The sequence below is a fragment of the Oryctolagus cuniculus genome, chromosome 8, assembly GCF_051225735.1.
Source record: "Oryctolagus cuniculus isolate XC-2025 breed Fujian yellow rabbit chromosome 8, ASM5122573v1, whole genome shotgun sequence".
NCBI lineage: Eukaryota > Metazoa > Chordata > Mammalia > Lagomorpha > Leporidae > Oryctolagus > Oryctolagus cuniculus.
In genome coordinates this window covers 113,338,784-113,366,455 of record NC_142874.1, presented here as the reverse complement: position 1 = coordinate 113,366,455, position 27,672 = coordinate 113,338,784, and the positions used below count along the sequence as shown (strand labels likewise).

The 27,672-nt window shown below is 46.7% G+C and overlaps 1 protein-coding gene and 1 long non-coding RNA gene across 4 annotated transcripts in view; one reads left to right on the top strand and one right to left on the bottom strand.

Annotated features, from left to right (window-relative positions):
• Positions 1 to 12,119, bottom strand: part of RASGEF1B (RasGEF domain family member 1B) — a 614,689-nt gene extending 602,570 nt beyond the window's left edge. For 2 of the 3 annotated variants that reach the window (XM_089303183.1, XM_089303184.1), the window contains exon 1: positions 11,743 to 12,118. In XM_089303183.1, coding sequence (XP_089159309.1) covers positions 11,743 to 11,811 — 69 coding nt within the window. In that variant the 5' untranslated portion in view covers positions 11,812 to 12,118. Of the gene's footprint in view, positions 1 to 11,742 lie in introns of all 3 variants that reach the window. The other variant, XM_051820184.3, reaches the window with a different exon arrangement.
• LOC149125120 (uncharacterized) lies at positions 10,067 to 26,384 on the top strand. Its single transcript, XR_016212477.1, has 3 exons — positions 10,067 to 10,719; positions 25,618 to 25,689; positions 26,023 to 26,384. It is a non-coding gene; the product is annotated as an uncharacterized LOC149125120 (long non-coding RNA).
• The last annotated feature ends 1,288 nt before the right edge of the window (positions 26,385 to 27,672 follow it).

The following is a 27,672-nucleotide window of genomic DNA, read 5'->3' as shown; positions in this document are numbered from 1 at the left end:
TCCTCGGTATGAGCACAGATCCCGCAGCAATGACCCTCAGCAAGGAACCAGGGAGCCCCAAGTGTGTGAAGCTGCCCACAGTGACTGCCCAAAGACCCAGCCATACCCTGTCCCCTCCCATGTAGCCACAATGTTTTTGTAGTCCCAGCATACAAGGTTCCCATAGTCACAAGCACCCAGCCCCTGTAAATTCTCCCAGCCAGACTCAGGTATCTCCTCTTGGCTGGTTTTTGAGTGCCCAAACAAGCTGGTGCGGCTGTTATATATGTCCAAAATGGTGCCTGACCACTCTCAGATGGTTACAGGACACTGGTGCCAGATGGTTAGGGAACTGTGCCCCCTTTCCCTCTAGGTTGTCAGGTATACTGACCCCAGAGAGCTCCAAGCCAGACTCAAGCCAGGCTCTTCCCATAGCTTTATCGCCAGTGCTTGGGCTATTGCATTCTGGTCTCACCTCACTCTCCAAAGTTAGTGATGAGGCTCTTGGCTGCTGGGGTCCTAAGGTGTGCATGTTCACACCCTCCACATAGGTCTACAGTGTTCTTCTTATTTGCATGGAGTTTCCCCTGTTGTTTTTCCCTTAACTCTTCCCCGACATTGCACTCTCTCCACCTTTATTTTTTAATTCTCTTCCCCTAGAATAGAGCAGTAAGCTCCCTCCCAATTCCACCATCTTGATGCCTCTTGACCCATGTTTTTTCAAATGTTCAGTATTCCTTTTTTCTCTAATCTCCTTCTCCCCTCTAGCCACAATACAAGTGTGCAGACTGTAAGTAGCTGGCAAATTCTAAATAATTATTAATATTTAAAAATTAAAACCATGGGATGTTGAAAGACAGGCTTAGCAGAAAGATTGTGATTGCGGTCATGAAGGACAATGCCACCAGCACTGAGCGAAGTGCATCACATATGCTCGTAAGGAAGCATCCACTAAAATACCTACCTTACAAAGAGGAAGTCAAAGCCCAGAGATGTCAGTGACTAACCAGGTTCACAAAGTTGAGAACAAGGACTCCCAGGGACAAAGTAAGAGGCATGTAAATCTCTCACGTGCCTGGTTAGTCATGGCCACTGTGAGGACCCATTTCTTTTTTAAAATATATGTATTTACTGATTGAATACATTTGAAAGGCAGAGTGAAAGAGAGAGAAAAAGAGGCAGAGAAAAAAAAAGAGATCTCCCGCCTACTGGTTCACACCCCCAAATGCCAACAATATCTGGAGCTGGGCCAGGTAGAAGCCAGGAGCTCTAAGACTCCACATGGATGGCAGGGACCCAAGCACTTGGGCCATCATGAAACTCACACCAGCACTCATTTATAGCCTGCTGGCATCTCAGGCAGCAGTTCACGCTGCTTGTTCCACAACACCCGTCCTTGAGGGCCCACTTCTAGAAGCAGGATGAGCCATTCAGACCCTCGGGATTCCCCATGAACCACGAGGCTCAGCAACCTTACCCAGCTTTGAGTTCTCCATAGGACTCCCAGCACTGGGTCAGGTACGATACCCCAGGCATCATGAGAAGTTAAAAAGAATCAAGGACTTCCTCCAGTAAAATTTAGACTCTGCCCAATGCAAAATTTAAACCTAGCGACCATTAGGAATCCATGCAACCCTGCAGCCTTCTTAGGAGGTCTAAGTCACAGTCAGATCACTTTTCACCATACCCCCTCACAATCACATTCCAAGCTGAATAACACCAACCTGGAAATAAATCCCCATAGAATAAGACCAAAGGGTCTTAGGGCACAAAGTTCCTGAGGTGGTACCCCAAGACATCCTCTGAGAAAGACAAAAGACAAAAAGACCAATTTTGTGACCTAAGCATTGGATTCAGGAGCCCAGAACTCTGCTTGTAAATTCTGCCCACTTCATCTTTCCTCTCTACCTTTCAAACGGAAGCATTTTTATTCTTTACTGTTCACACCATGCCTGACAGTCCATTCACCAGCAGGTTCCTGCATGCCCAGGATGCCAATCATGTGCCTTCTGCTTCCATTCTCTTTGTGGCAGCATCAGGGATGGCAATTCACATTTGTATAATGCTTGACATTTTATAAAGGCCTTTCACATGTATTACCACATGAGAGCCTCAAATCATTTCTGGGAGTGAAGCAAATCGAATACTGATGCTTTCATTTTTGAGCTACAAAAAAATTGACACTCAAAGAGAAAGGGAGATTTCCTCCAAGAGCAAACAGTTAAGTGAGGGATAAGCCAGGCTTTGAATCCAGATACAGGGGCCCCTGCAAATTCACTGCCATTTGTAACACTGCCACTCTAGTTTTCCGCCCCAGGAGCCTCTCTGTAGGCATCCTCACTCGACTTCCAGTCAAGTTCAAATAATCTCCAGGAAAGCAAATTTTCGTGTCCAGGAACCCAACAGAGTTTCCAGGGAAGCGGAGTCTCGTTGCTCCCTCTTTCTCACTGGGAATGTGATGAGGAAGCCCACTGGGGAGGTGTTCAGCAAAGTGAGTTACTTTGGAGTAATCTAACCTGGCTTCCAGCTGGAATTTCTACCAGCAGCATGGAAAACAAACATCCAATGAATACAACTGACTTAGCGAACGAATTTGCCTCTCTTGATCTATATTGAGGATACATGTTTGCAAACCAATTGAAAAAAAATTTTTAAACTCTGTATGGAGATATTTTGCAATCTATGGTTGAAATCCATGTACATGACATTTATAATTGGCATAATCTTTGAGGTACTGCTTCTGCCACAGTTGTATGAAGAAGGACATTATCATGAATTATACAACTGTAGCCTAAGTTAACATCAATATACATCTCATAGATCAGGGGGCAAGGCAGTGAAAGACAGTGGCTGCCACATCATCATGAAATACAACTAAATATATCCAGAAGAAAACTGGTTCCCAGATTCTGCCGAACCAGCATATGGAATGTTTTTGGAATTAATAAGCATTGATTGAGCACCTATGTTTTGCTCAGAACTGTAGAGAATTCAGAAGAGTGTAAGCTAGGTTGTAAGACTGTCAAAAAATAGTGATAACTCAGGATATAAGGGTCAAAATGAAAGTCTGTAATACTTATTTTATCACAAATATGATTTATGAACTGCTACATGACAAACATTATGCTAAGTATTTTATTTGAACTGTCGTGTTTAATTAGACTAGCAGTAGTCTAATTTTACAGAAAATAAAACAGACACAAAAAAGAAATTCCCTTAATGAAGATCACATAGCTAAGAAGAGGGGGAGCCAGACTGGAAGCCAGCCATGTTTGGGGAAGGATTCATGAAGGAAGGGCTGGCTCTTTGTCATGACCCTGAAGATTATTTAGAGTTCAGTTAGGAAAAAAAGGAAAGAATATGCATGGCTCATGGTACAGGACTGACAGGTAGCCTCAACCACAGCATAGGAGCAATAATTCATATTTGACATGTAAAGATCCCTGAAGAAAATCAATGACAGGAAGTAAACTTGGCTAGGCTTGGTCTGATACCTTAACAGAATACCTTAACAATAATCCAGACAGAATTTAGAGACCTGAGCCTTTGGAACTATGATAAACTTTCTTGGAAAATCACGTAGTCTCCTATGCAGGAGAGTGGCACTGCAAAGCACTGTGGTATACTAGCTGTTTGTTCAGAAAGGGTGGAGGGAAGTAAGATGTTAAGGAAGACCATTAGTTCATGGCTTATTGTAAAATCCTCTACAGGCCCTCCAGCTGCTTGTTCCTTAGTAAATGCTCAATAAATGTTTGTCAAACCAATGAATGAGGAGTAGAGTGGATTAAAAAAAGAAAGGTATATATACAAGAAATAATCTGCAGGAATCATTCACATATTGTCTGTGGAAGTAAAAATAAAAAAAAAAAAGAAAGCAATGATGGCACCAAAATGCTACTCTAGATGAAAAGGAAGTAGGTGGTGCTTTTGGCTGACAATGGACTTGGAGAGGAGAAGTGGGTTCCAGCTGGGTACACAGGGGAATGGTTTGAATATATAGAGGTTTGAAAGGAGCATGTAATATTCCTAATATAGTATAGGTATTTGGAGAAAGAGGCATTAGCTATATTTAAGACTTCTCAAGGGTGGAACATCCAGTCCTTACCCCAAATTCATATAAACAAAAGTTGCCAATAGATAATGCCAGGCAGGTAGAACGTGCCCAGTGTAAATGTCACTACAGACTGACTGTATTTTATCAAAAATGTGTAAAGAAATTCATCAAATACCAAAACACCATTATAGATGGAAAAGAAAGAAGCAAAAGGAAATATGTCAAAGAGTTAGGCTCCTGTCCCCGCTCCCTGTGACAGCACCAGCCATTTGACAGATATGAAACACCAGCCTTTCCTTATCAAAATATGAAAGGAAAAAATCATGTCACGATGTCTCAGCAAGAAGCCATTAGACCGATGTAATCATAATGGGACCAAATATTCCTATAAATGCATGCATTTAGGACCACATGTGGTGTCTAAAAGCAGCTGACACACAAAAGTAAGCAAAGTTGCCCCCGTGGCTCAGATGCAGTGCAGCAATCCAATCGGCCTTCAAACAAACTGAACTGTGAATTTATAAGACAAACCCCATTCCATTAGCTTAAAATTCAAATGACCCTCACAGAAAGCCCAGTTGTGGCCATAGGGACTATTATTCAAACTTCTCTCTCATGATCATCTGCCAGCAGCCAATCGTGAAGTTATAGCCATACTCATCTAAGTTATTTGCTTTCAAAATAGCCTGACCACATGGCCACTATTTGAAGCCAATCAGAATAACCAAATGGATGAGAGTGTACAAGATTCATTTACACAAAGCAGCTCAGCTGTTCATTGTAATGGATAAAATCAAGATCTTTAACAAGCAAATCAGAGAAAGCAGCTTGAAAATGTAACTACCTTAACCCATTAAGGCCCAGGTTTTCAATTCTGTGAATGTTTCCACGACATAATATTTATTTAATAGTTACTGTAAGTGGTATATTTACTGCTCAACTTAAGTCTTGACATATTTAAAGAATGATGGGACATAATGGGTTGAAGAGAGAAAGGACAGTGTCAATTAAAATATAAAACTGGGAAGATCCACAAAATGTAGCCCTGGGAATCAATCCAATCAGTGAAGCACATTTGTTATTGGTAGATGGTAAGAAAGAAAGAAACTGAAATTCAGGCACATTGTTTTAAATAAAAGACAATGGTGGGGCTGGCATTTTGGCACAGTGGGTTAAGCCACTGCCTCACATTCCGGCTTCCCATGTTGCAGCATAGGTTCAAGTCCCAGCTGCTCCACTTCCCATCCAGTTCCTGCTACAGCACCTAGGAAAGCATCAGAAGATGGCCCAAGTACTTGGGTCCCTGACATCCATGTAAAAATAGCTATGTGCATCACGGATTGCAATATCAAATATATTTCTTAATGTGAGTCACAGTCAACACAGAGTGTCTCTTGAGCTTCCATGGGTATGTAGCACAAACAGAGTAGTCAATATCTGTTGAATGCTCTGGCCTCAGAATCAGCCCTTAAGGCATCAGGATCTGGCTGAAGAGCCCATGAGAGTATTTTAGGCATGGAAAGCCAAGACACTCTGGGGAAAAAAAAAAAAAAAGAAGAAGAATACCTAAATGAAAAATCTCTGCGAGTGATATCCTAGTGGAAAGAATGGGGCCATCAAAGAAGGAGGTACCTTTCTCTGAAGGGAGGAGAAAACTTCCACTTCTGACTATGACCCTATCTGAATAAGATCGAAGTTGGCAAACTCAAAAGGCTTCCATAGCCTTGGCAACTCATGACTAGAGCCTAGGGAGATTACTGATGCCATAAACAAGAGTGTCAAATTGTTAAGTCAACAACAGGAGTCACTGTGTACTTACTTCTCATGTGGGATCAGTCCTTAATGTGTTGTCCAATGTGAAGTAATGCTATAACTAGTACTGAAACAGTATTTTACACTTTGTGTTTCTGTGTGGGTGCAAACTGATAAAATCTTTACTTAATATATACTAAATCGGGCCGGTGCTGTGGCTCACTAGGCTAATCCTCCGCCTGCAGCACCAGCACACCGGGTTCTAGTCCCAGTCGGGGCACCGGATTCTGTCCCAATTGCCCCTCTTCCAGGCCAGCTCTCTGCTGTGGCCCAGGAGTACAGTGAAGAATGGCCCAAGTGCTTGGGCCTTGCACCCCATGGGAGACCAGGAGAAGCACCTGGCTCCTGGCTTCGGATCAGCGCGGTGCGCCAGCCGAAGCGTGTCGGCCGCAGCGGCCATTGGAGGGTGAACCAATGGCAAAGGAAGACCTTTCTCTCTGTCTCTCTCTCACTGTCCACTCTGCCTGTCAAAAAAATAAATAAATAAAAAATAATATATACTAAATTGATCCTCTGTATATAAAGATAATTGAAAATGAATCTTGATGTAAATGGAATGGGAGAGGGAGCGGGAGATGGGAGGGGTGCAAGTGGGAGGGAAATTATGAGGAGGGGGAGCCATTGTAATCCATAAACTGTACTTTGGAAATTTATATTTACTAAATAAAAAAAAAGGAAAAAAAATCTGTTGAATGAATGAGCCAATGAATTGGTGAACACATGAGGAATATCCAAATCCAATGCTGGTGATACAGCTGTCAGTGAGCGCCACGACATTCGGAATGGGACGCTCATCTGCACCAGAATTTCCATACTTGTGAGGACAGAACTGACCCAGCTGTGATTCCCTAGAGCGGCTTCCATAACCTGGGGCAAGATCTTCGGCACAGTAGAGGCAATAAAGAGGGAAAGATGGGGAAAGAGTTCCACAGGTGAGCAAGTTTGGACACTGGGGTCTATGTTCTCATGGGGAGGAGGGGGAAGGAAACATAGGGTTTCCATAGTTACCAAGTAAAAATATAGAGTGCACAGTTAAGTCTGAATTTCAGATAAGCAATAAATAATTTAAGAGCAAAGAAAATCACGAACCTTTAGGACTGCAAAATCAATTTGATCAGACATTTACTTTATGTAAAACTATGTACAAACACTATGCAATGGATCCTGACATTGAGGAGGTCAGGGACACACGCAACAGTCTCGATAATTATCATGCAGTGAGCACCATCCTAAAGTTCTGTGTGCGCATTAACTTATGTAACCCTCACCACTCTCCACTGAGCACGACCACTGTCCCAGTGGAAGGCATAACCGAAACATTGAGAAGTTCAAACAGGAAGTTGTCCAAAGTCTCCCTCTCACACACACACACACCCATGCACACACACAAATATTCTGCCACTGTGGGCTCGTGGTGGATAGGTGGATATTGTCCAGTAAGGGGTGGGTCTGAAGGTAACATTTGAACTAAACTTTGATGACAGATGAAACTTTAAGAGCTGCATATTATAGGAAGACTACTCCAGGCAGAGGACCATCCTGGAGCCAAGAAGACATGATCAAGAAATGGGGGTGTTGTGAGCATGTATCCTAGCCCACTTACTTATCCCAGATCATCGTAGCAGGTAATGTGCCTGTGTCATACTTCAGAGTCCCGGGGTTCAATGCCCAGCTTTGGCTCCAGATTTCAACTTTCTGCTGGCACAGATCCTACGATACCACAGGTGATGGCCCAAGTACTTGGGTCCCTGCCTCTCACCTAGGAGACCTGGACTGAGTGCCAAGCTTGCAGCTTCACCTACCCCGACCTTGCTATTGTGTGGCATTTACAGAGTCAATCAGTAGATTGGAGTTTCCTATCCCAGGAAGGAAGAAGGAAAGGGAGGGAGAAGGAGAGAAAAAAAAAAGAGAGGGAAAAAATGAGAATAGACTAGAGGTATGGGAATACCAGGAACATAGTGGAGAAAGGAAAGATTAGGCAAGAAAATTAGGCATTGACCATACTGTACAGAGGCTTTGCAAATTCTGCCTGATCCACAGACAATGGTGAGGCACCACAGAATCTGGGGTAAGCAGCCTCTAATTTGAGCTGGGTCATTAGAAGGATGAAGGATGCAAAAGACGGAGGGGACGAGACAAACATCGGAGGCCAGGAAACCCGGTGAGTTGATGCGAATGGCTGGCAGAGCACGGCGGCATCAGAATTCATGATTTACCTCTCCGATCAGAACCTCAGTGGGAGAGTGACCTTGGACAACACATGGAATCTCTCTGAGCCTGTTTCCTCATTTCTAAAACAGGGATGGCAATGTCACTTCGTGGCGTTACCAGAGGGGACAAACAAGACATAACAGAGGGAATGCTCCATGAATAGAAGCTATCGATAAAGGGTCATGCAACTGCAGCCGAAGCTTTCCCGGAACAACTTCTGTGGATTCAATCAGCCCTTGCCTGATCATCTCTGGGGACCGAGCACTGATGCCACCCCAATGGCAACGTAGTGAGGGCCTGAGAGAAGGGGGAGGGGAGAGTTACATTTCCTTCTTCCAAAAAGTGTGCACCTAGAAATTAAATGAAAAACCAAGCAAAAAAAAAAAAGCACAAAATATCCAATAACCATAGTTGGAGGAGGTAGGTGAACTCTGAGATAAAACACTCGGGTTTGCATTGTCACCAAAGCACGCATTACGAGAGTGACCTTAAGAAAATGACTTAAACTCTGTACACCTTAATTTTCTCATCAGTAAGGCAAGGCAGTTAACACCTGTATCATGTGGCTATCAGGAAGACAGCTGAGATCATCTGCACGATACCCTGTAGAACAATGCCTGTCAGAGCTGACAATAACCAATACTTACTATGTATTGTGTGTAGACAAAAATAAAGTTATAATCACAGATGGAGAACAGAATGTGGAAATGCATGGAATATACTTGAAGTCTGAGTAGCAAAGGAATGAAAATCCATTTTCTATAGAGCCATACAGGTTCAGACCAATGGATGGGGCACCTTAAGCTATCCCACCAGTGTAGATGATAAAGGATGATGACGAATAAAAATGCATGTTTGTAGACCAGGGGAAGGGGCACCTCTGCTATATTATTCTCCTGCCTCTTCCTGTGATGGAACTCAGACTCCATTGCTGATTATCACTAAAGCAGGATCCATGTAAAGCTGGAGGTCAGGGGCAGGTTCATAACACATACGAGCTCAAAGTGGAAGGAATGTATGCCAGGGCCAGATACCCACTCATCCAAGCACATAGCAACTTGCTGGGTCTGAAACTACCTGCCCATACACTTCTGCCCCACCTTTCTAGGTATCAGACTACAGAGCAAACACACTCTTTCTATAGGGGCTCTACCTATGTGTGGAACAAACACCGTTCCCAAAATCTAGGGTATGCTCAGGGCACTGCCATCATCATCATCATCTTTGCTTTCTTCTAGAATTTTTTTTAAGTTTGCAAACCAAGTCTTGTGGAACAACTTGAATAATTTTCTAGAAACAAGTAAAGGAAAGGGGTGACAAAGTGATCATTACAATTCTTTGTGCTTCCAATGTCCTGAGCCCCTGAAGACAGTACAGCAGGCACACACAGTCACTCTGGTAGCCCTATGCTCCCCATAGCCTGTCACCCACTCCCCCTCATCAGACAACTGCAAACACACAAGAGGTCCTGGAGTTAGCCCCTGGGACAGAATCTCCTCTATGCAAACCTAACGGCCTGTGTAGAAAGAAACCACATTTTGGCCACACTCTAACCAAAATGAAGCCAAAGGCCATTTATTATGAAAACACCCACCTCTTCCATTGAGCTCCCTGACAGTAAAGGTAACCTCCCACATTAGAATTTGTGCGTTTGGTAGAAGCAAATGCTGCCTAAAATTAAAGTCCTAGCACCCTCACTTCTAGGAAGTGAATATATAGCAAGGTTTAAGAATATCTTCTTTACATATTTCTCCCCCTCCCCCTCCCCCAGGTACAGGGAGCTCAACCACTGGCTCTCCATTTACTGGCAAGAATGCGCTGAAGGGGTTATTGCCTGGAATGCAGGCAACCTCAAAGCACATTCCAGACTCAGCTTTTCATCTCTCTGTGCATTGATTTTCCCCACAGGTAGGAAAGGGATGATCACTTAACTTCTGCAGCAACACCTGATTAACCGTGACACCTGGGTGGAGTGCTTGAGGCCAATTCAGCCCACACTGGATCAAGCATTTGGAGAAAGACAGGGAGTGTGAATGAGTGGAAACTAACAGAAGCAGGACACATGGAGTTACTAAGGATAGGGGGAGCCACCTTTCCCCCAGACTCTCCAAGGAAAATGCCTAAACATGCCTATTGTTAATCTTGGTAGCTATTTCCTCCCTGGAATGACTGGGAGCCAATCAGTTTTTAAAAATGAAGGTCTGGCATCTTTTGCCTGAATATACCACCAAAAGGTATCACATACAACCAACATCACCTTCTATAGGTTTTGGTAACAGGATAAAAGCCCAAACGCAAGTGGAGAGAAAGCCGAAGAGGAAACAATTTCCAAGGAGCGCCTCAAGTCCCTGGAATGATCCCTGGTTTCAGAGGGAAGCAAATGAGCAGCACCGTTGCATGCCCAAGGAGCCAGCCCCTTCCCACCGCAGGCCTGGAAAACGTTACTTTTGCAGCCTCTTCATTATTCTTTCAGATTTCAGGCCACTGCCCAGGCACTCCAGCCTGGCTGCTCGCAGCTCCTCCTCATCACCTGCTTTGGGATCTCCCTGCTTGGAAACCATCCTGTCAGGAGCAGAGATCATGCACTGGGCGGGCTGAGCTCCAAAATGAAACAAGTGTGACCCTACAACTCGGGTGGGTCAGAACGGCTGCAGCTGCTGCAGGTGAGAAGAGGCTCACACAAGACCACAAGGCCTGGGGAGACATTAAGAGTTTGGAGGCTGCGCAGGACACACTCCTTGGTCCGGGAGAGACGGGACCAGGTTCTGTTTCTCTTGGCGGGTCAGGGAACCTCAGACAGGGAGTGCTCAGGCAGCTCCAGGAGCAGCCCTGAGGCAGGCAGGGAACGTTGTCAGGGCCCCCTGGGACCGGCTGGGAGGTACTGTGGACACTCAGCCTGCAGCACTGCTTACCCTGGTCACAGCCACTTCGCTCTGGGCCAGGCAAGCAGGCCAAGCGATCTGGTGGAGTGGGACAGGCAGAGACCAAGGAAGCCAAAGGAGGTCAAGCGTGGGTCACACAGCGTCAAAGTCTCGCCCAGCAGCCACCACAAGTTCAAGCCACCGCCCCCACAGCGTAATGGGCGAGCCAACCTTCTCATTAGCAACTCCGCACCGGCGCTCACACCGGCCTCCTCGCCACACCAGGCAGGTGTGCGCAAGGAGATGCACCTGCCTTCTAGAGCTGCGCCTAATTTGGCAAAGCCCATTTTAATGCTGCCGGCACCCTGTGTGTCTCATATACAGGAAAACCGAGTTATAACTCGGGTGGACTTTGCAGCGCCCTGGAGGCTGGAGGAGGGGAGGGGCTGGCAGGGGCAGGAAGGTAGAGACCTTTTCACCAAGAGATTCTTCTGTTAATTTTTTCAGACTAAAAGGGGTAGGGAGGGGACAAAGTAGGCGGTAAAGGGGGCACTACGGGATACTGTTCCTTGGTGGGCCTCTGGCGTTTGAGGAAAGGAGCAACTAGCCAAACTCAGTCCAGACTGACAGAAATGCATTCACCTGTCAGCTAGGGGAGGAGAAGCTAGGCGGATTCGCGGGGCTCCTAGGAGCCAGGAATTCGGGCTCCGGGCTGCTGGTCTCCCGCTCGCATCCTCTCCCGGCTCCGCCCCAGACGTCCAGGTGGAGGCCTGGTTGGGGACCCCCAGGCTCGGCCCGGCCCGCGGGGACACACCCTCCACCTACCTCGAAAATGGGAGAGGCGCCCTTGCTCGGCAACGTGCAGCCCAGAAGCTCGGCGAGAAACTTTGCCATAGACGAGCGGTGGGGCAGGGTCTCTCTCGGCGCGCAGCTCCTGTCCGTGCCCGTGCCGTGCCGTGCCGTGCCGTGCCGTGCCCTGCGCCACAGCCCAAGCCGCAGGGTCTGACCAGAGGCTCCCGGCCGGCCGGGGCTCAGGAGCTGCCTGCGGCGGCCGGGCTGGGCCGGGCCGGGAATGGAAAAGGCGCCTGCCGCCCGCCCCCGGCAGTCCCCGGCGAGCGCGGGGCGCGCAGCGCGGTGGGCGGCGGGAGCTCGGCGCGGCGGGAGCCGGGGCGCCGCGGTCGGCACTCGCCTTTCCCGCTGAATGTCACGGTCGCCCTGGCGGAGGGAAGGGCCCCGCCGAGGGGGTGGCGGAGGGCCAACGCGCCGGAGGACGGGCGGCCGCGCGCGGGCAAGGGCAACCGGCGGGCGCCGCCGCCGCTGGGTCGGAGCGGGTGCCTTGTGTGCGGCGGGAGAGGCGCTGCCTTGTGGGAGCCGGCCAGGACCCCAGCTGCCAGGGGTGCCTTCGCCCGCGCTAGCGCAGGTCGAGAAAAGGCGGCTGCCTCGGGCCGGGTCAGCTCATTGACCCTGCCAGTGGCCACTGGGAGACAGGAGCTGCCCCCGGGGGGCGCCCAGCCTGCGCCAACCCCACCCTTCCTTCCAAAGCCCGTGGGAAAAAACTCCCCCTCCTGTCCGCCCCTTAAGCCGCGTTACTGAGTCGGGCAGACACAGGTGAGCCACCAAAGGGTGAGGGGGGCTTCGAAGGCCCAGGCCAGGGATTTTGCATAAATAATCACAGCTCCCTCCTGACCTTGCCTCCGGCTGGCCGAGACCCTTACAGCCAGGTGCGGCCCTTCTTTCCAAACCTGTGAGCCTGTCTTAGTACAGAATATACTTTAAGACACAGGCCTATAAGGATATTTATTTGGCATCCCCATTGCTGTGCAAGCTTTAGTGTGTATACGTGCCAAGTCCTGGTCCCTAACTCCCAGGATTTCTGACTCAGCAGGTATAGGACCACCTCACGATCTGAGTGCCGCACCCCTACTGGAGATTTCCTTGCAGGTGGTGCCGTGGTTGTACTCTGAGGAAAAAATAAAATGCACTCCTGTGTCCAATTCAGAAGTCAGCTCTTAGGAGAACTGTGAAAGCCCGAGAGTCGGTGACAGACTGGGACCCTGGACAAAGTTTTGTCCAATCATTTCATTTATATGCATGAAAACGAATGTGCCACGCTGTGAGTGACACTGGGAGCATACAGTAGGTGCTCAGTAATTGCTTGTGACCCTGAGGGAAGGGAGGATGAGTGTTTGCATGGATGGGGATGAAAAAGCCTGGTCCAGATTTCCTGATCCTCATTCCAGAATTCTCACCCAGACGGCAGACTCAGTGGGAATCCAGGGACAAACGGGAAAGGTGTGAGACTGGTATGGAACTGGCAACTCCATGTTTCTCAAACGACTTCAGTCAAGCACCTTTCACTGTAAAGACACGATCTACAGCATAAACTTCCTTTGCAACCTCTGCTTTTGTTTCCCACATTCTAGACAATTCTATTCGAAATACTCAGGTTTGTTATAAAATGAAAAAGGCCTACCCCCCTGAACAACACTCATGCTCCAGGTATGCTGACATGACATCCTTCAATGTCCAGGGCCCCCTGCCACAGCATCAGATCATCCCCAGCAGCATAGCTGAGAAATGTGGCAGTCAGGCCATGTTAAAACAAGAGACACAGAGAGAGAGGAAGAGAGACAGAGAGAAATACAGGATGAGAGCCTGTGAATATCTCAGGCACTGGGCCACTGGGACAAACAAGCATCCTGGGGACAGATTACCTTGACTTGACTCCCACTTCTGATACCGCTATGGGTTGGAGGCGCTCGACCCCCTCCAAAATTCATGTTAAACTTAATCCCCAATGCAACAGTATTGAGAGGCCTGGATGTTGGATGGTGATTGAGTCGTTAGGGCTCTGCCCCCATGAATGGGACTATGTGCCCTTGCAAAAGGCCTTGACGAGGGAACCGCCTCGATTGCCCATCTTCTGGAGGAGGCAGGGTCCTGGTGCCATCCTGGAAGCAGAGAGCAGCCCTCACCAGATGTTGGCACCGAGATCTGGGATCTCCCAGCCCCCTGAACTGCAAGAAATAAATTTCTGTTCTGTGTGAGTCCTCCAGGCCATAGTATTCCCTTAGAGCAGAATGAGACTAAGACACCCAGGAGCAGCAATGCTTCAGGTGAGTGACTTTATTCCCCTGGGCTTTAGTGTCCTCATCTACATAGTGGACTCAATAAAAAAAACTCCAGGCCACAAAAGGTTTGTGTGAGTTTTCTAATGCTGTCCTAACAAATCATCACAATTTAGCAGCCTCATTGTACGATCTCACAGTTCTATGGGTTGCAAGTTAAATGGGCTCACCTGCATAGGGCTTAAAGCAATATGCCAATCAGGCTGAGCTCTTATCTGGAGGCTCTGGGAAAAATCCTCTTCCAGACTCATTCAGGTTACAGGCAGAATTCAGTTCCTCCCAGCTGTAAAGCTGAGGTCCCCGTCTCCCTGCTGGCTGCCATCCAGAGCCCACTGTCCACTCCTAGCAGTTGTCTGACCTCTTTCTCATGCTCCCTGTCCATCTGCTAAGCAGCCACGACACTGAGTCCTTCTCAGGGTTCAAATCACTCACTTTCTTTCTGGCCAACAGCCAAAGAAAACGTGTTGCTTTTAAAGAGCTCACATGATTATCTGAGGTTACCAGGATAATCCTCCTCTCTTAAGGTTAACTGATTAGTCACCTTAATGATATCGCCCAAGTCCCTTTTGCCATCTAATGTACTGTGATCAAAACCAGAGTTCACAATCACAAAGCAATCTAAACTCCTGCTCACGAAGCAGTTACTTTGAAGAATAAGCAAAGTATGTATTTAAAACAGTTTTTCTTTTAAGATTTTTATTTATTTGAGAGAGTTACAGACAGAGAGAAGGAAAGACAGGCAGAAAGGTCTTCCACCCGCTGGTTCATTCCCCAAATGGCTGCAACAGCAAGAGCTGGGCAGATCTGAAGCCAGGAGCTGGGAGTTTCTACCAGGTCTCCCACAAGAATGCAGGGGCCCAAGCACTTGGGCCACCTTCCACTGCTTTCCCAGGCAGGGAGCTGGATCAGAAGACAAGCAGCCAGGACAAGAACCAGCACCCGTATGGGATGGCTAGACGGCAAGCAGAGGCCTAGCCTACTACACCACAGCGCTGGCCCCCTAAAACAGTTTTTATTTTATTTTGAATTCTTTATAATAAGAACTCAGTGAATTCAGTTTATTTTTTTCTACACATGGCATTTTTTATTGCAAATTTATATTTTATTTTTTAAAACTTTTATTTAGTATAAATTTCAAAGGTACAACTTTTGGATTATAGCGGCTTTTCCCCCCATAACCTCCCTCCCACTCGCAACCATCCCATCTCCCACTCCCTCTCCCATCCCATTCTTCATCAAGATTCATTTTCAATTATCTTTATATACAGAAGATCAACTTAGTATATACTAAGTAAAGATTTCAACAGACTGCACCCACACAGACACACAAAGTATAAAGTACTGTTTGAGTAGTAGTTTTACCATTAATTCACATAGTACAACACATTAAGGACAGAGATCCTACATGGGGCATAGGTGCACAGTGACTCCTATTGTTGATTTAACAATTGACACTCTTGTTTATGGCGTCAGTGATCACCCAAGGCTCTTGTCATGAGCTGCCAAAGCTATGGAAGCCACTTGAGTTCGCCAATTCTGATCTTATTTAGACAAGGCCATAGTCAAAGTGGAAGTTCTCTCCTCCCTTCAGAGAAAGGTACCTCCTTCTTTGATGGCTCGTACTTTCTGCTGGGATCTCACTCACAGAGATCTTTCATTTAGGTTTGTGTTTGTTTGTTTGTTTTGTTTTTTTTTTTTTTGCCACAGTGTCTTGGCTTTCCATTCCTGAGAAACTCTCATGGGCTTTTTAGCTGTATCCAAATGCCTTAAGGGCTGATTCTGAGGCCAGAGTGCTGTTTATGGCATCTATGGCATTTTGTTTGATTGTCACTACAACTCTGTATTACTTTAAAGGTGAGAAACTGAGAACCAGAAAGAATGTCCAAAACCACACAGCAGATCCAAGGAGCAAGTCTAGGACATCAAGGCTGTGCTTCTGGTACAAGTACTGCCCCCTCTGAAAGCTGGACTCAAGGAGAGGGGATGCAAGACAGGCACCATGTTTATCTGGGGGAGTGAGGCTTGTGAAGTGGGGCAGTGACTACGAGCAGCAGGAAAGTTTACACGCACTTGCCACAGATGAACAATCAATGATTTAGGTGCAAGGGAGACTACACTAAATATTCATTAAAATCAGAAACCCTTCAGCTGGAGGGCAGAGGTGTATTCTTGTGATGATGTTTGTCTTAAGAGACTCTACATTCACTTAACTACCTAGGACCGTTCCTCTCAAGAGCGCTTCCTCTCTGGACCCCCTCCTGCCTGGCAGCTTGCCTCTTGTAGTGAGAAGAGGAAATAAACAGTTCTGAGAGGCACCACCTGCTCATCCAGCCTGGGCGGCGGGAACATCGCCCAGACCTTCTCCAGGGCAAGCCCAGATCAGGGTCGCTGCCATGCCTATCTCTGACATCACTGCTACAGCAAGGACAGAGACCCAGGACAAAAAGACAAGAAAGCAAAGTGAGCAAATATGTGGATAACCTTATCACCCCTGGTCTTCCCTCACCGAGGACTCTGACTACAGCACCATGTCCTAGAAGGGTTGCTCATATCTTTGACCCAGTATTTTCATTTCTAGAACCTACCCTAAGAAAATACTCAGAGAATCACTCAAAGATTACTACATTTTAAGTTGTTTCACATCCACAGGTGCAAGCAACTTTTCTACTGACAGAGTAGCCATCATGGTTAAAAGGGCAAAACTGGATTCAGGCTGCCTGGGCTCGAGTTCTGGCTCTGCCAGTCACCACCTGGGTGATCCTGGGCAAGTCACACCTCTATTCTCTAAGCCTCTCTTTCCTTATTTGGAAAATGGGAGTAGTAGCCGGCGCCGTGGCTCAATAGGCTAATCCTCCACCTTGCGGCGCCGGCACACCGGGTTCTAGTCCTGGTTGGGGCGCCGGATTCTGTCCCGGTTGCCCCTCTTCCAGGCCAGCTCTCTGCTATGGCCAGGGAGTGCAGTGGAGGATGGCCCAGGTGCTTGGGCCCTGCACCCCATGGGAGACCAGGAAAAGCACCTGGATCCTGGCTCCTGCCAGGATCAGCGCGGTGCGCCGGCTGCAGCGGCAGCCATTGGAGGGTGAACCAGCGGCAAAGGAAGACCTTTCTCTCTCTGTCTCTCTCTCTCACTGTCCACTCTGCCTGTCAAAAAAAAAAAAAAAAAAAAAAATGGGAGTAGTAACAATACCTACCTCATAAGAACTTAATTAGTTCATCTTATTCTGATAATTTACTAGAGTGATTCCCACACTCATATATGCACATAACTATCATACTAATACTAATGAAATACCTGGCCCATTGTAAGTAGCAATAATAAACATTAACCATTAGGTGGGTTTTGATTAATGACACATCTCAGCTCCTGACCCAAGCCTGGCCTACAATATTCAATCAAAGCTGATTTAATAAATGGATGGATGAACAAGAGAACAAACACAGACACTTACAACACTAGACAGCCAAAATATGTAAACCATCTGAAATCCAACAGAAAAGGGGTTTAATATATTATAGTTCATCTAGTCAGTACGACATTTAATGATCTAAAGCATATGTTTATAAAAGCATGTTCAAGGAAGAGGTGGGCATTTGGCCTACCAGGTAAGATGTCGGTTGGCGGGGGGGGGGGGGGGTGTGCAGCTGTTTACTGCAGGGGTTAAGATGCCACTAGGGATGCCTGCAGTCTGTACACAAGTGCCCGGGTTTCAATTCTGCCTCCACTTTTCTTTCCAGCTTCCTGTTAATGTAGACCCTGGGAGACAGCAGATGATGGCTCAAGTACTTGGGTCCACACTACTCACATGGGAGACCCAGATTAAGTTCCCATCTGCTGCTTCAGCCTGGCTCAGCCCTTACTGTTGCAGGCATTTGGGGCAGTGAATCAGATCCACATTCACTTTTTTTTTATTTAGTAAATATAAATTTCCAAAGTACAGTTTATGGATTACAGTGGCCCCCCCCATAATTTCCCTCCCACTCACACCCCTCCCATCTCCCACTCCCTCTCCCATTCCATTCACATCAAGATTCATTTTCAATTATCTTTATATACAGAAGATCAATTTAGTATATATTGAGTAAAGATTTCATCAGTTTGCACCCACACAGAAACACAAAGTGTAAAATACTGTTTCAGTACTAGTTACAGCATTACTTCACATTGGACAACACATTAAGGACAGATCCCACATGAGGAGTAAGTGCACAGTGACTCCTGTTGTTGACTTAACAATTTGACACTCTTGTTTATGGCATCAGTAATCTCCCTAGGCTCTAGTCATGAGTTGCCAAGGCTATGGAAACCTTTTGAGTTAATTGACTCCGATCTTATTTAGACAAGATCATAGTCAAAGTGGAAGTTCTTTCCTCCCTTCAGAGAAAGGTACCTCCTTCTTTGATGGCCCCAGACTTTCCACTGGGATCTCACTCACAGAGATCTTTCATTTAGGTCTTTTTTTTTTTTTTCAGAGTGTCTTGGCTTTCCATGCCTAAAATACTCTAATGGGCTCTTCAGCCATATCCTAATGCCTTAAGGGCTGATTCTGAGGCCAGAGTGCTATTTAGGACATCCGCCATTCTATGAGTCTGCTGTGTATCCCGCTTCCCATGATGGATCGTTCTCTCCTTTTTAATTCTATCAGTTAGTATTAGCAGACACTAGTCTTGTTTATGGGATGCCTTTGACTCTTAGACCTATCATTATGATCAATTATGAACTGAAATTGATCACTGGGACTAGTGAGATGGCATTGGTACATGCCACCTTAATGGGATTGACTCCCTGGCATGTTTTGGGGCAGTGAATCAGCAGATGGAAGATCTTTCTCTGTCTCTGCCTTTAAAATAAATAATTTTCTAATAGTTAGGATGCCCGCATCCCATATCAGAGTGCCTGGGTTTGATAGCTGGTTTTCTGGTTCCTGACTCCAACCTACTGCTATTGAGACCATGGGGAGGCAGTGGTAATGGGTGAAGTGACTGGATTTCTGCCACCCATGTGGGAAATCTGGATTGAGTACTCAGTGCCCAGCTTTGGCCCTGGCCAGCCATGTAGGCTTTTGAGAAGTAAACCAGTAGATGAGATCTCTCTCTCTCTGTCTCTGTCTCTCTCTCTCTCTCTCTCTCTCTGTCTTTTTCTCTCTCTGGTATATCTGTCACTCTATCTCTCTAATAATTTTTAGTTAATGGAAAATGCAATTCAAAGATAAGTTTATTTGGTTGCAAAAATATTTTGAATTACCTTTATGGTTTTTATTTTTATGTGTTTTCCATGAACTTTTTTTTTTTTTTTTTTTTTTGGCCAGGCAGAGTTAGACAGTGAGAGAGAGAGACAGAGAGACAGTTATAGACAGTGAGAGACAGACAGAGAAAGGTTTTCCTTCTGTTGGTTCACTCCCCTAGTGGCCCCCATGGCCGGCGCTGCACTGATCCGAAGCCAGGAGCTGGGTACTTCCTCCCGGTCTCCCCAGTCTCCCATGTGGGTGCAGGGACCCAAGCACTTGGGCCATCCTCCACTGCCCTCCCAGGCCACAGCAGAGAGCTGGACTGGAAGAGGAGCAACCGGGACTAGTGCCCGACACTCCAACCGGGACTAGAACCCGGGGTACCAGCGCCACAGATGGAGGATTATTAAAGTGAGCCACGGCACTGGCCTTCCATGAACTTTTTGAAGACCCCTCATATAGTGTTGGTAGGGGATAGAATGCAGTATGTGTAGTATATCCTAAGTTCATAAAATGTTTACACGTATGGATACATAGAGGGAAAAGGGATGCAAATGCACCAAAATGTGGTAATAGTTCTCTCTGGGTGATGCAACTGTGGATTATTTTTACTTTCTCTTTACACATTCCTAAGTTTTATAGATTGTTTGCTGTGAACCTGAGCACAATACCAATTCACAATCTTATAATTAAGAATTTGGGCATTAAAAATCACCAAGTTAGTCTTCACTGATTTAAGATCTTATTGCTTTATGTTGAGTCTAATAGGACTGCCCAGCTTACAACCACATAGACAATGAGTTAGAACCAGATCGGGGGCTGGCACTGTGGCGCAGTAAGGTTAATCCTCCGCCTGTGGCACTGGCATCCCATATAGGCATTTGTTTGAGTCTCAGCTGCTCCTCTTCTGATCCAGCTCTTTTGCATGGCCTGAGAAAGCAGTAGAAGATGGCCCAAGTGCTTGGACTCCTGTACCCACATGGGAGACCCAGAAGAAGCTCCTGGCTCCTGGCTTCGGATCGGCACAGCTCTGGCCGTTGTGGCCATTTGGGGAGTGAACCAGCAGGTAGAAGACCTTTCTCCCTGTCTCTCCCTCTCACTGTCTGTAACTCTACCTCTCAAAGAAAGGAAGGAAGGAAGGAAGGAAGGGAGGAAGGAAGGAAGGAAGGAAGGAAGAAAGGAAGGAAGGAAGGAAGAAAGAGATCTTATTGCTTTGATAAAATATTTACAATGGACCAATTAACGCATCTAAATCTACCGCCCTGATACTCTCCTGAAGGGGTGTATAGTGTTTGTACTACTAAGAACCATCCAAGGGGCTGGCGCTACAGCGCAGCGGGTTAATGCCCTGGCCTGAAGCGCCAGCATCCCATATGGGTGCTGGTTCTAGTCCCGGCTGCTCCTCTTCCGATCCAGCTCTCTGCTATGGCCTGGGATAGCAATAGAAGATGGCCCAAGTTCTTGGGCACCTGCACCCATGTGGGAGACCCGGAAGAAACTCCTGGCTCCTGGCTTCAGATCGGCGCAGCTCTGGCCATTGCAGCCATCTGGGGAGTGAACCAGAGGATGGAAGACCTCTCTCTCTGTCTCTACCTCTCTCTGTAACTCTGTCTTTCAAATAAATAAAATAAAATAAAAAACATCCAAAATCCCATTTTAAATTCTCTCACCTTTATTGTAAGAGCCAATGGTCCAGTTATCAACCATAGCCATGTCTCTGGGGATGGCAAATAGGATATATTTAAGAGGCAAATATAATCTGTTTTAAAACCTTACCTATTTTCTCACTTCTCATAGAAGAGAATGTAGAATAAACCTCTGGAAATTATCACTTGTACAGACTAAGTAATTTGTGGTCGTTATGCCAAGACATAAAGAAGAGCACTTTCCCTACCACTGCTTCCTTTGTGACTCCCCAAGGGAGAGCCAGTGCTCAGGCACTGGGAACTCTCAGTGTAGCCAGAAACTACGGCAGTCTGGTTAATCAACTATTTGATCATCTACGCAGCATGTGAATTACCACTTTTCAAAAAATTAGGCTGTCATAAATTGCAATTAACACTGAAACTCCACCGAAAGGTTCATAAGTATTCACTGATTCGGAAGGCACCTCGCTGTCTCCTGGGGTGTCGGGTTCATCGCATGAAAATCATTGATCCTCACAGGAGAGATGAGAGGGGATGCTGGTTAAAAGGAATTTGCGGTTGAGAGCAACGTGAGCCAGCCCAGGTTTTACTGCGTGTACGGGGCTGGATGCATGAAGGCAGAGCTCTTTCCACACCTCCTGAGGAAGGCACTCCATCTGCCTGAGATGTTATAATTATTATTCCACAGAAATACAATGGTAACATTCTATTTTACAACAAAGAAAATTAGATTACAAGTTATCCGACAACTCTCTCCTCCCAGCTGAGATCACACACCGTATAGAGTTACAATGGTGCCAATTACCACCTCTTTTCATGCACCGTGTGTTTCTTTGGCTTTTGATGATCTGAATGGATTTCATACCAAATAGCAGCTACTGGCAGCAATCAAAACAATTTGGGGAAAAACGGTTTCATCTTCTGTGTTCAACTAATGCTATTGATTTAAACTTCATATTTGTCTCATTTCTTTCTTGGTACAATAAGCACGCCTGTAGCTTGCACCTGGGTCCCTTTCAGCCTTACCAAGAAGGCAGGGGAAAAGCTTCATATATATTAAGAATGGGCATCATCACTACTTGCTGCAAGCTAATTTCTAACAAAAGAGAGTGTTTTTAAGATTGAGTAGTCTGGGGCCAGTGCTGTAGCAAAGCAGGTAAAGCCACAGCCTGTGGCACCGGCATCCCATAAGGGCAGCATCTGGAGTCCTGGCTGCTCCACTTCTGATGCTGCTCCCTGCTAATGCACCTGGGAAAGCAGTGGAGGATGCCTGAATTCTTGGGCTTCTTCACTCATGCAGGAGACCCAGAAGAAGCTGCTGGCTCCTGCCTTTGTCCTGGCCCAGCCCTGGCCATTGCAGCCATTTGGGGAGTGAATCAGAAAATAGAAGATTCTCCCTCTTAAATAAATTAATCTTTAAAAAAATCATTTAGTCCAATCTCCCACTACATGTATATGTACTCATACACACAGACACATCATTATCATCCTCGTCCTCCTTTACAGACGAAGTCTCAGAGGCCCAGAGAGGTTAAGCACCTTGCCTAACTCTTCACATCTACTCTGTACTGGCAGAGCTGGGTCAGACTCCTGAGAGTGTTCTTTCCACTGAATCACTGCATCAGCTCCCCCTGTGTGAAACTCGCAGCCTTCCCTAAGTCATGCTGGGGATGAGATTTTGCCCAGGAAAAAAAAATAATATTTTTGATCAAGCTAGGTATGAAAAGAAAGAAGGAAAGAGGAACGGAGAGTGGGAGAGGTGGACAGAGGGAAAAGAACTCAGCATCATGTCCTGGAGGTATCCTGGTACCACATCAGAGCTAAGCTTATTCCCCTGGCACAGTGATTTAGAGACCTGGCACAGTAAGCTGTCAAGTCTTGTTTGGTTATTTGGGAGACAAAGAAAGAAGAGAGAGAGAGAAACAGGGCCGGTGCCGCGGCTCACTAGGCTAATCCTCCACCTGTGGCGCTGGCACCCCGGGTTCTAGTCCCGGTCAGGGCTCCAGTAACTGTCCCGGTTGCTCCTCTTCCAGTCCAGCTCTCTGCTGTGGCCCGGGAGTGCAGTGGAGGATGGCCCAGGTCCTTGGGCCCTGCACCCGCATGGGAGACCAGTAGAAGCACCTGGCTCCTGGCTTCAGATCGGCGCCGGCGCCGGCGCCGGCGCCGGCCGTAGTGGCCATTTGGGAAGGAAGACCTGTCTCTCTCTCTCACTGTCTAACTCTGCCTGTCAAAAAAAAAAAAAAATAGAGAAACAGAACGCCTATCTGCTGTGCCCTCCCTAAATGCCTGCAACAGCTGCAGCTGGGCAAAGGCAAAGCCAGGGGCCTAGAACTCAACCCAAGTCTCTCTTGAGGATGGCCGGGCCCAACTACTCGAACCATTCCCTGCTACCTCCTCAGGTCTGCAGTATCAGGGAGCAGAAGCTAGGGCTGGATCTCAAACCTAAGTACTGGCAGGAAGATTTCCTTATTTGAAAAGCCATAATGGGACTCGCTGGAAGAGTTTTTGCAGCACATCTTGAAGGTGATGGCCAGGGACTTCAAGGAGCAATGAGATACACTGGACATTCCCAGCCCTGCCCTGGCTGTCCTGGATAGGTAGCAGACATACTGCAATGTGGAAAAGGCTCAAGATTCAGGTCACTATAATTGGCTGATGGTTGGGGGCCATCGCTGTGGCACAGTAGGTTAAAGCTCCGGCCCGCAGTGCTGGCATCCCATATGGGCGCTGGTTCTTGTCCCAGCTGCTCCACTTCCCATCCAGCTCTCTGCTATGGCCTGGGAAAGCAGTAGAAGATGGCCCAAGTCCTTGGGCCCCTGGACCCATGTGGGAGACCAGGAGGAAGCTCCTGGTTCCTGACTTCAGATCAGCTCAGCTCTGGCTTATTGTAGCCATTTGAGGAATGCATCAGTAGATCAAAGACCTCTCTCTCTGTCTCTACTTCTCTGTGTAACACTGTCTTTCAAATAAATAAATAAATCTTTTAAAAAACAAAAAACAAAAAGGAGCACAAATGTTTACCATATAAAATAAAAATAAATAATTGGCAGATGGTCAACATCAAAGGAAGTTATGTTATTTGAGGAGTTTTTCAATCATCTTCCAATCCAAGCTGGAGAGGAACTCAGATTATGACAAACAAGAGAAGAAGAGCCTAGAGAAACTGAATCAATAAATGGAGAAGCCGAAATATTATAGGAATTATAGGATATTAAACTACCCCTCCCTTAGTGTGAGGCTTAATATCAAAAAGTTCTTGGAGAGTAGAATTAAAAGATGTCTATTTTTTACAAAATATAATTGAAAAACATCATAGTTTTTTTCATAATACACCTTTTTTTAGAGATTTTATTTATTTATTTGAGAGGTAGAGTTACAGACAGTGAGAGGGAGAGACAGAGAGAAAGGTCTTCCATCTGCTGGTTCACTCCCCAAATGGCTGCAACAGCCAGAGCTGCACTTCTCCACAGCCAGGACCCAGGAGCTTCTTCTGCTCCCATGTGGGTGCAGGGGCCCAAGCACTTGAACCATCTTCTACTGCTTTCCCAGGCCATAGCAGAGAGCTGGATCAGAAGAGGAGCAGCCGGGACTAGAACCAGTGCCCATACAGGATGCCGGTGCTACAGGTGGAGGAGTAACCTACTGTGCCACAGTGCCGACCCCCATAATACACATTTTCCATGAAATTTTTAAGAACCCTCACACAAGAGTCAGTATGCAAAGGAAACAGGGTGACTGTGGGAGGACCTAGGTCGACAGTGATACCAGTAGGGAGAATAGCACTTCAGGACAATAGCAAAGCCCACCAGAGCATCAAGATGACCATGCACCCTTAGGAAGGACAGGACAAGAGCAGAGAGCCAAAGTTTACTGGGAAACACAGCGAAGCCTCACGTAGAGCCCTTGGAGCCAAGTGCACCCATGGGGAGCCGCAAGGAGCGTCAGAGCCAAGGCCAGCCTGCAGTGGTGGTGTAGAGGTCACACGTACAATGGGGAGAAAGCAGCTCCAGAGCAGACCTGCAGTGGGGACTGTGCTGAACACAGGAGCCTGCCCAGGTCCTCTAGGGGGCGGGCACAGGGAGCCAAAAGCCAAAAGCCCAAAAGATCACCCCAAAGGATGTGAACCAAATGCCATTTTTCTTTCCATTCCATGACTTCACATACCTCCTTTGACCCACCCTCCCAGCTGTGTGACCTCCGTCTGTGACAGGCCACGGAAGGGCTGGGAACAACTGAAGGGACAGGCTTTGGCCCTGGCCAGACCCACTGCATCCCCCTAATGGCTGGGGGACAGTTCAGCTCTAACTCTCCACGGAGGCCCATGTCTGCTCTGCACCAGGTACATGCTGAGAGCCAAGACATCGGGACAAGGTCTCCCCTGCAGCTCCATCAGTCTTACAACCAATACTGTTCAAAATGACTCAAAGTGAGGCCAAATACAAACACCCTGGGACGTAGGGAAGCGGCCAAGACTAATCCTGCACCACTCTGGCTCCACCCAGCCACACACCTCCACATATTTAAACCAGAGCTTTTTATTTTTTTTTTTCAAGTAATTTTTCCTTCTTTATTCCTTTCCCTATCAGCCCTGACCTTTCAATTCTCCAGGGGCAGAGACATATCTTAGACAACATCTTCCAGCACAAGTCATGATCTGTAATTCTCTCTCGTTTTTCTCCATCCTTTGTTTCTACGATACAGGTTGAGGATCCCTAATCTGAAACTCCAAAGCCAGGAATGCTCCACAATCTGAAACTTTCTGAAGATCAACAGGTAGAAAATTCCACACCATAAGAATTATTTAAGATATTATATGTATATGTATATTATATGTATATGAACCATAACTTGGGTCCCATCCCCAAGATCTCATTATAAATATGCAAATATTCTAAAATTAGAAAAAAAAATCTGAAATCTGATACACTTCTGGTCGCAAGCATTTTGAATAAGGGTGACTCTACCCATAATAACAGTAACAATGATCAGCATGTTACTACGTGGCAAGTACCATGCTAAGCACTTCAGATATATTATTTTGCATTATTACATTTCATAATTTCACCAACTCCTTCAGGTAATACTATCTTAATCCCTACTTTACAGCTTAGGAAATGCATCATGGAGATGTCGCTATCTCCCCAAGTTCACGTGGCTAGAATGAGACGGTGGCAACAACCCGTCATCACGAGACTGGAAGAGCACCAAAGGACTGAGCTCTCAGGCCCACCCTGTAGGAAGAAGGGAAGCATTTTAATTGTATACTGTCTAATGCAAGAAAATATAAATTGAGCTGACAGAATGAAAATAAGCAAAAATCAAGAATGTTGATCCCTATGCCCTCAAGCCTGCAGAAGAGAATATTCCAAGTTCACTTTTCTCTGTTCAGGCTCTGCCCAGCACTTGCCTTGCTGAATAATGCAAAGAGAATCCCAACAGTGTTGCCACCCAACTGTCATACAAAGAGCTCTACAGGCCGGCGCCGCGGCTCACTAGGCTAATCCTCCGCCTAGCGGCGCCGGCACACCGGGTTCTAGTCCCGGTCGGGGCGCCGGATTCTGTCCCGGTTGCCCCTCTTCCAGGCCAGCCCTCTGCTGTGGCCAGGGAGTGCAGTGGAGGATGGCCCAGGTGCTTGGGCCCTGCACCCCATGGGAGACCAGGAAAAGCACCTGACTCCTGGCTCCTGCCATCGGATCAGCGCGGTGCGCCGGCCGCAGCGCGCCGGCCGCGGCGGCCATTGGAGGGTGAACCAACGGCAAAGGAAGACCTTTCTCTCTGTCTCTCTCTCTCACTGTCCACTCTGCCTGTCAAAAAAAAAAAAAAAAAAAAAAAAAAGAGCTCTACAAATTCTTCTGTCCAATTTCCCTAACCTACCTGAGTAAGATCTTCAGGACTCCATTTGATCAGCTCAACTTAGTTTTCACCTCTGTAAGAGTTTAAGGTACCCCATGTCAGCTATTTTTTTTTAAGACATAATAGCTTAGGTCAAAGACCCAACACCCAAACAACTTTTACAATGACCTACAGCTGCTTGCATATCTCATCAACAGTGTTTTCCTCAAAGGAAAAGAACTCTCATTTAGCCTTGGAAAAACTGCCTGACATTCATGGTTTCTGTGCACCCACCAGGACTGCCTGCTGGTTAATAACCCCAAACACTTCAAGGGTGTGTCGCAGCTCTCCGAGACATTTATTTCAATGATACAATCTGTTGGAGGTATACAGAGATCAGAAAAGGGGTAAGGCATTCATTTAAATATGCCAGGGGCATCAGAAAAGATAAAAAAAATAAATATAATTACAGAAAAGGTGACCCTACTAACCTACCCTAAAAGATAAGGAAAACACAAATGATCTCTTCTAAAAGGCTTTGAAAGAAAGAAAAAAGAAAGGGAAAAAATAGGGTCTTTGTGTTTGATTCTGGAAACATACATTATACTCACACTGAGAGCTGGCGGGCAGATGGCTGAAGCTCATACAAAGAATATTAAATCTATTTGGAACCCTCTTGCCCTCCTGATACAACACCACAGATGCCTAGAAGGCAAGACAATGAGCACAGAAATGCCCACAAATCACGCAGGCTCCGTGCTCACTGGGAAATCCTCACGGCATCCCTGAGCCCTGACCACAGGTAGCCTGAAGGCTTTGCTGCATCCATGCCAGCAGCTCAACCAGAGGGTAAGAAGACACGGCCATGTGTGTGTGTGTGTGTGTGTGTGCGTGCGTGTGTGTGAGAGAGTCTCTTTGTACCCA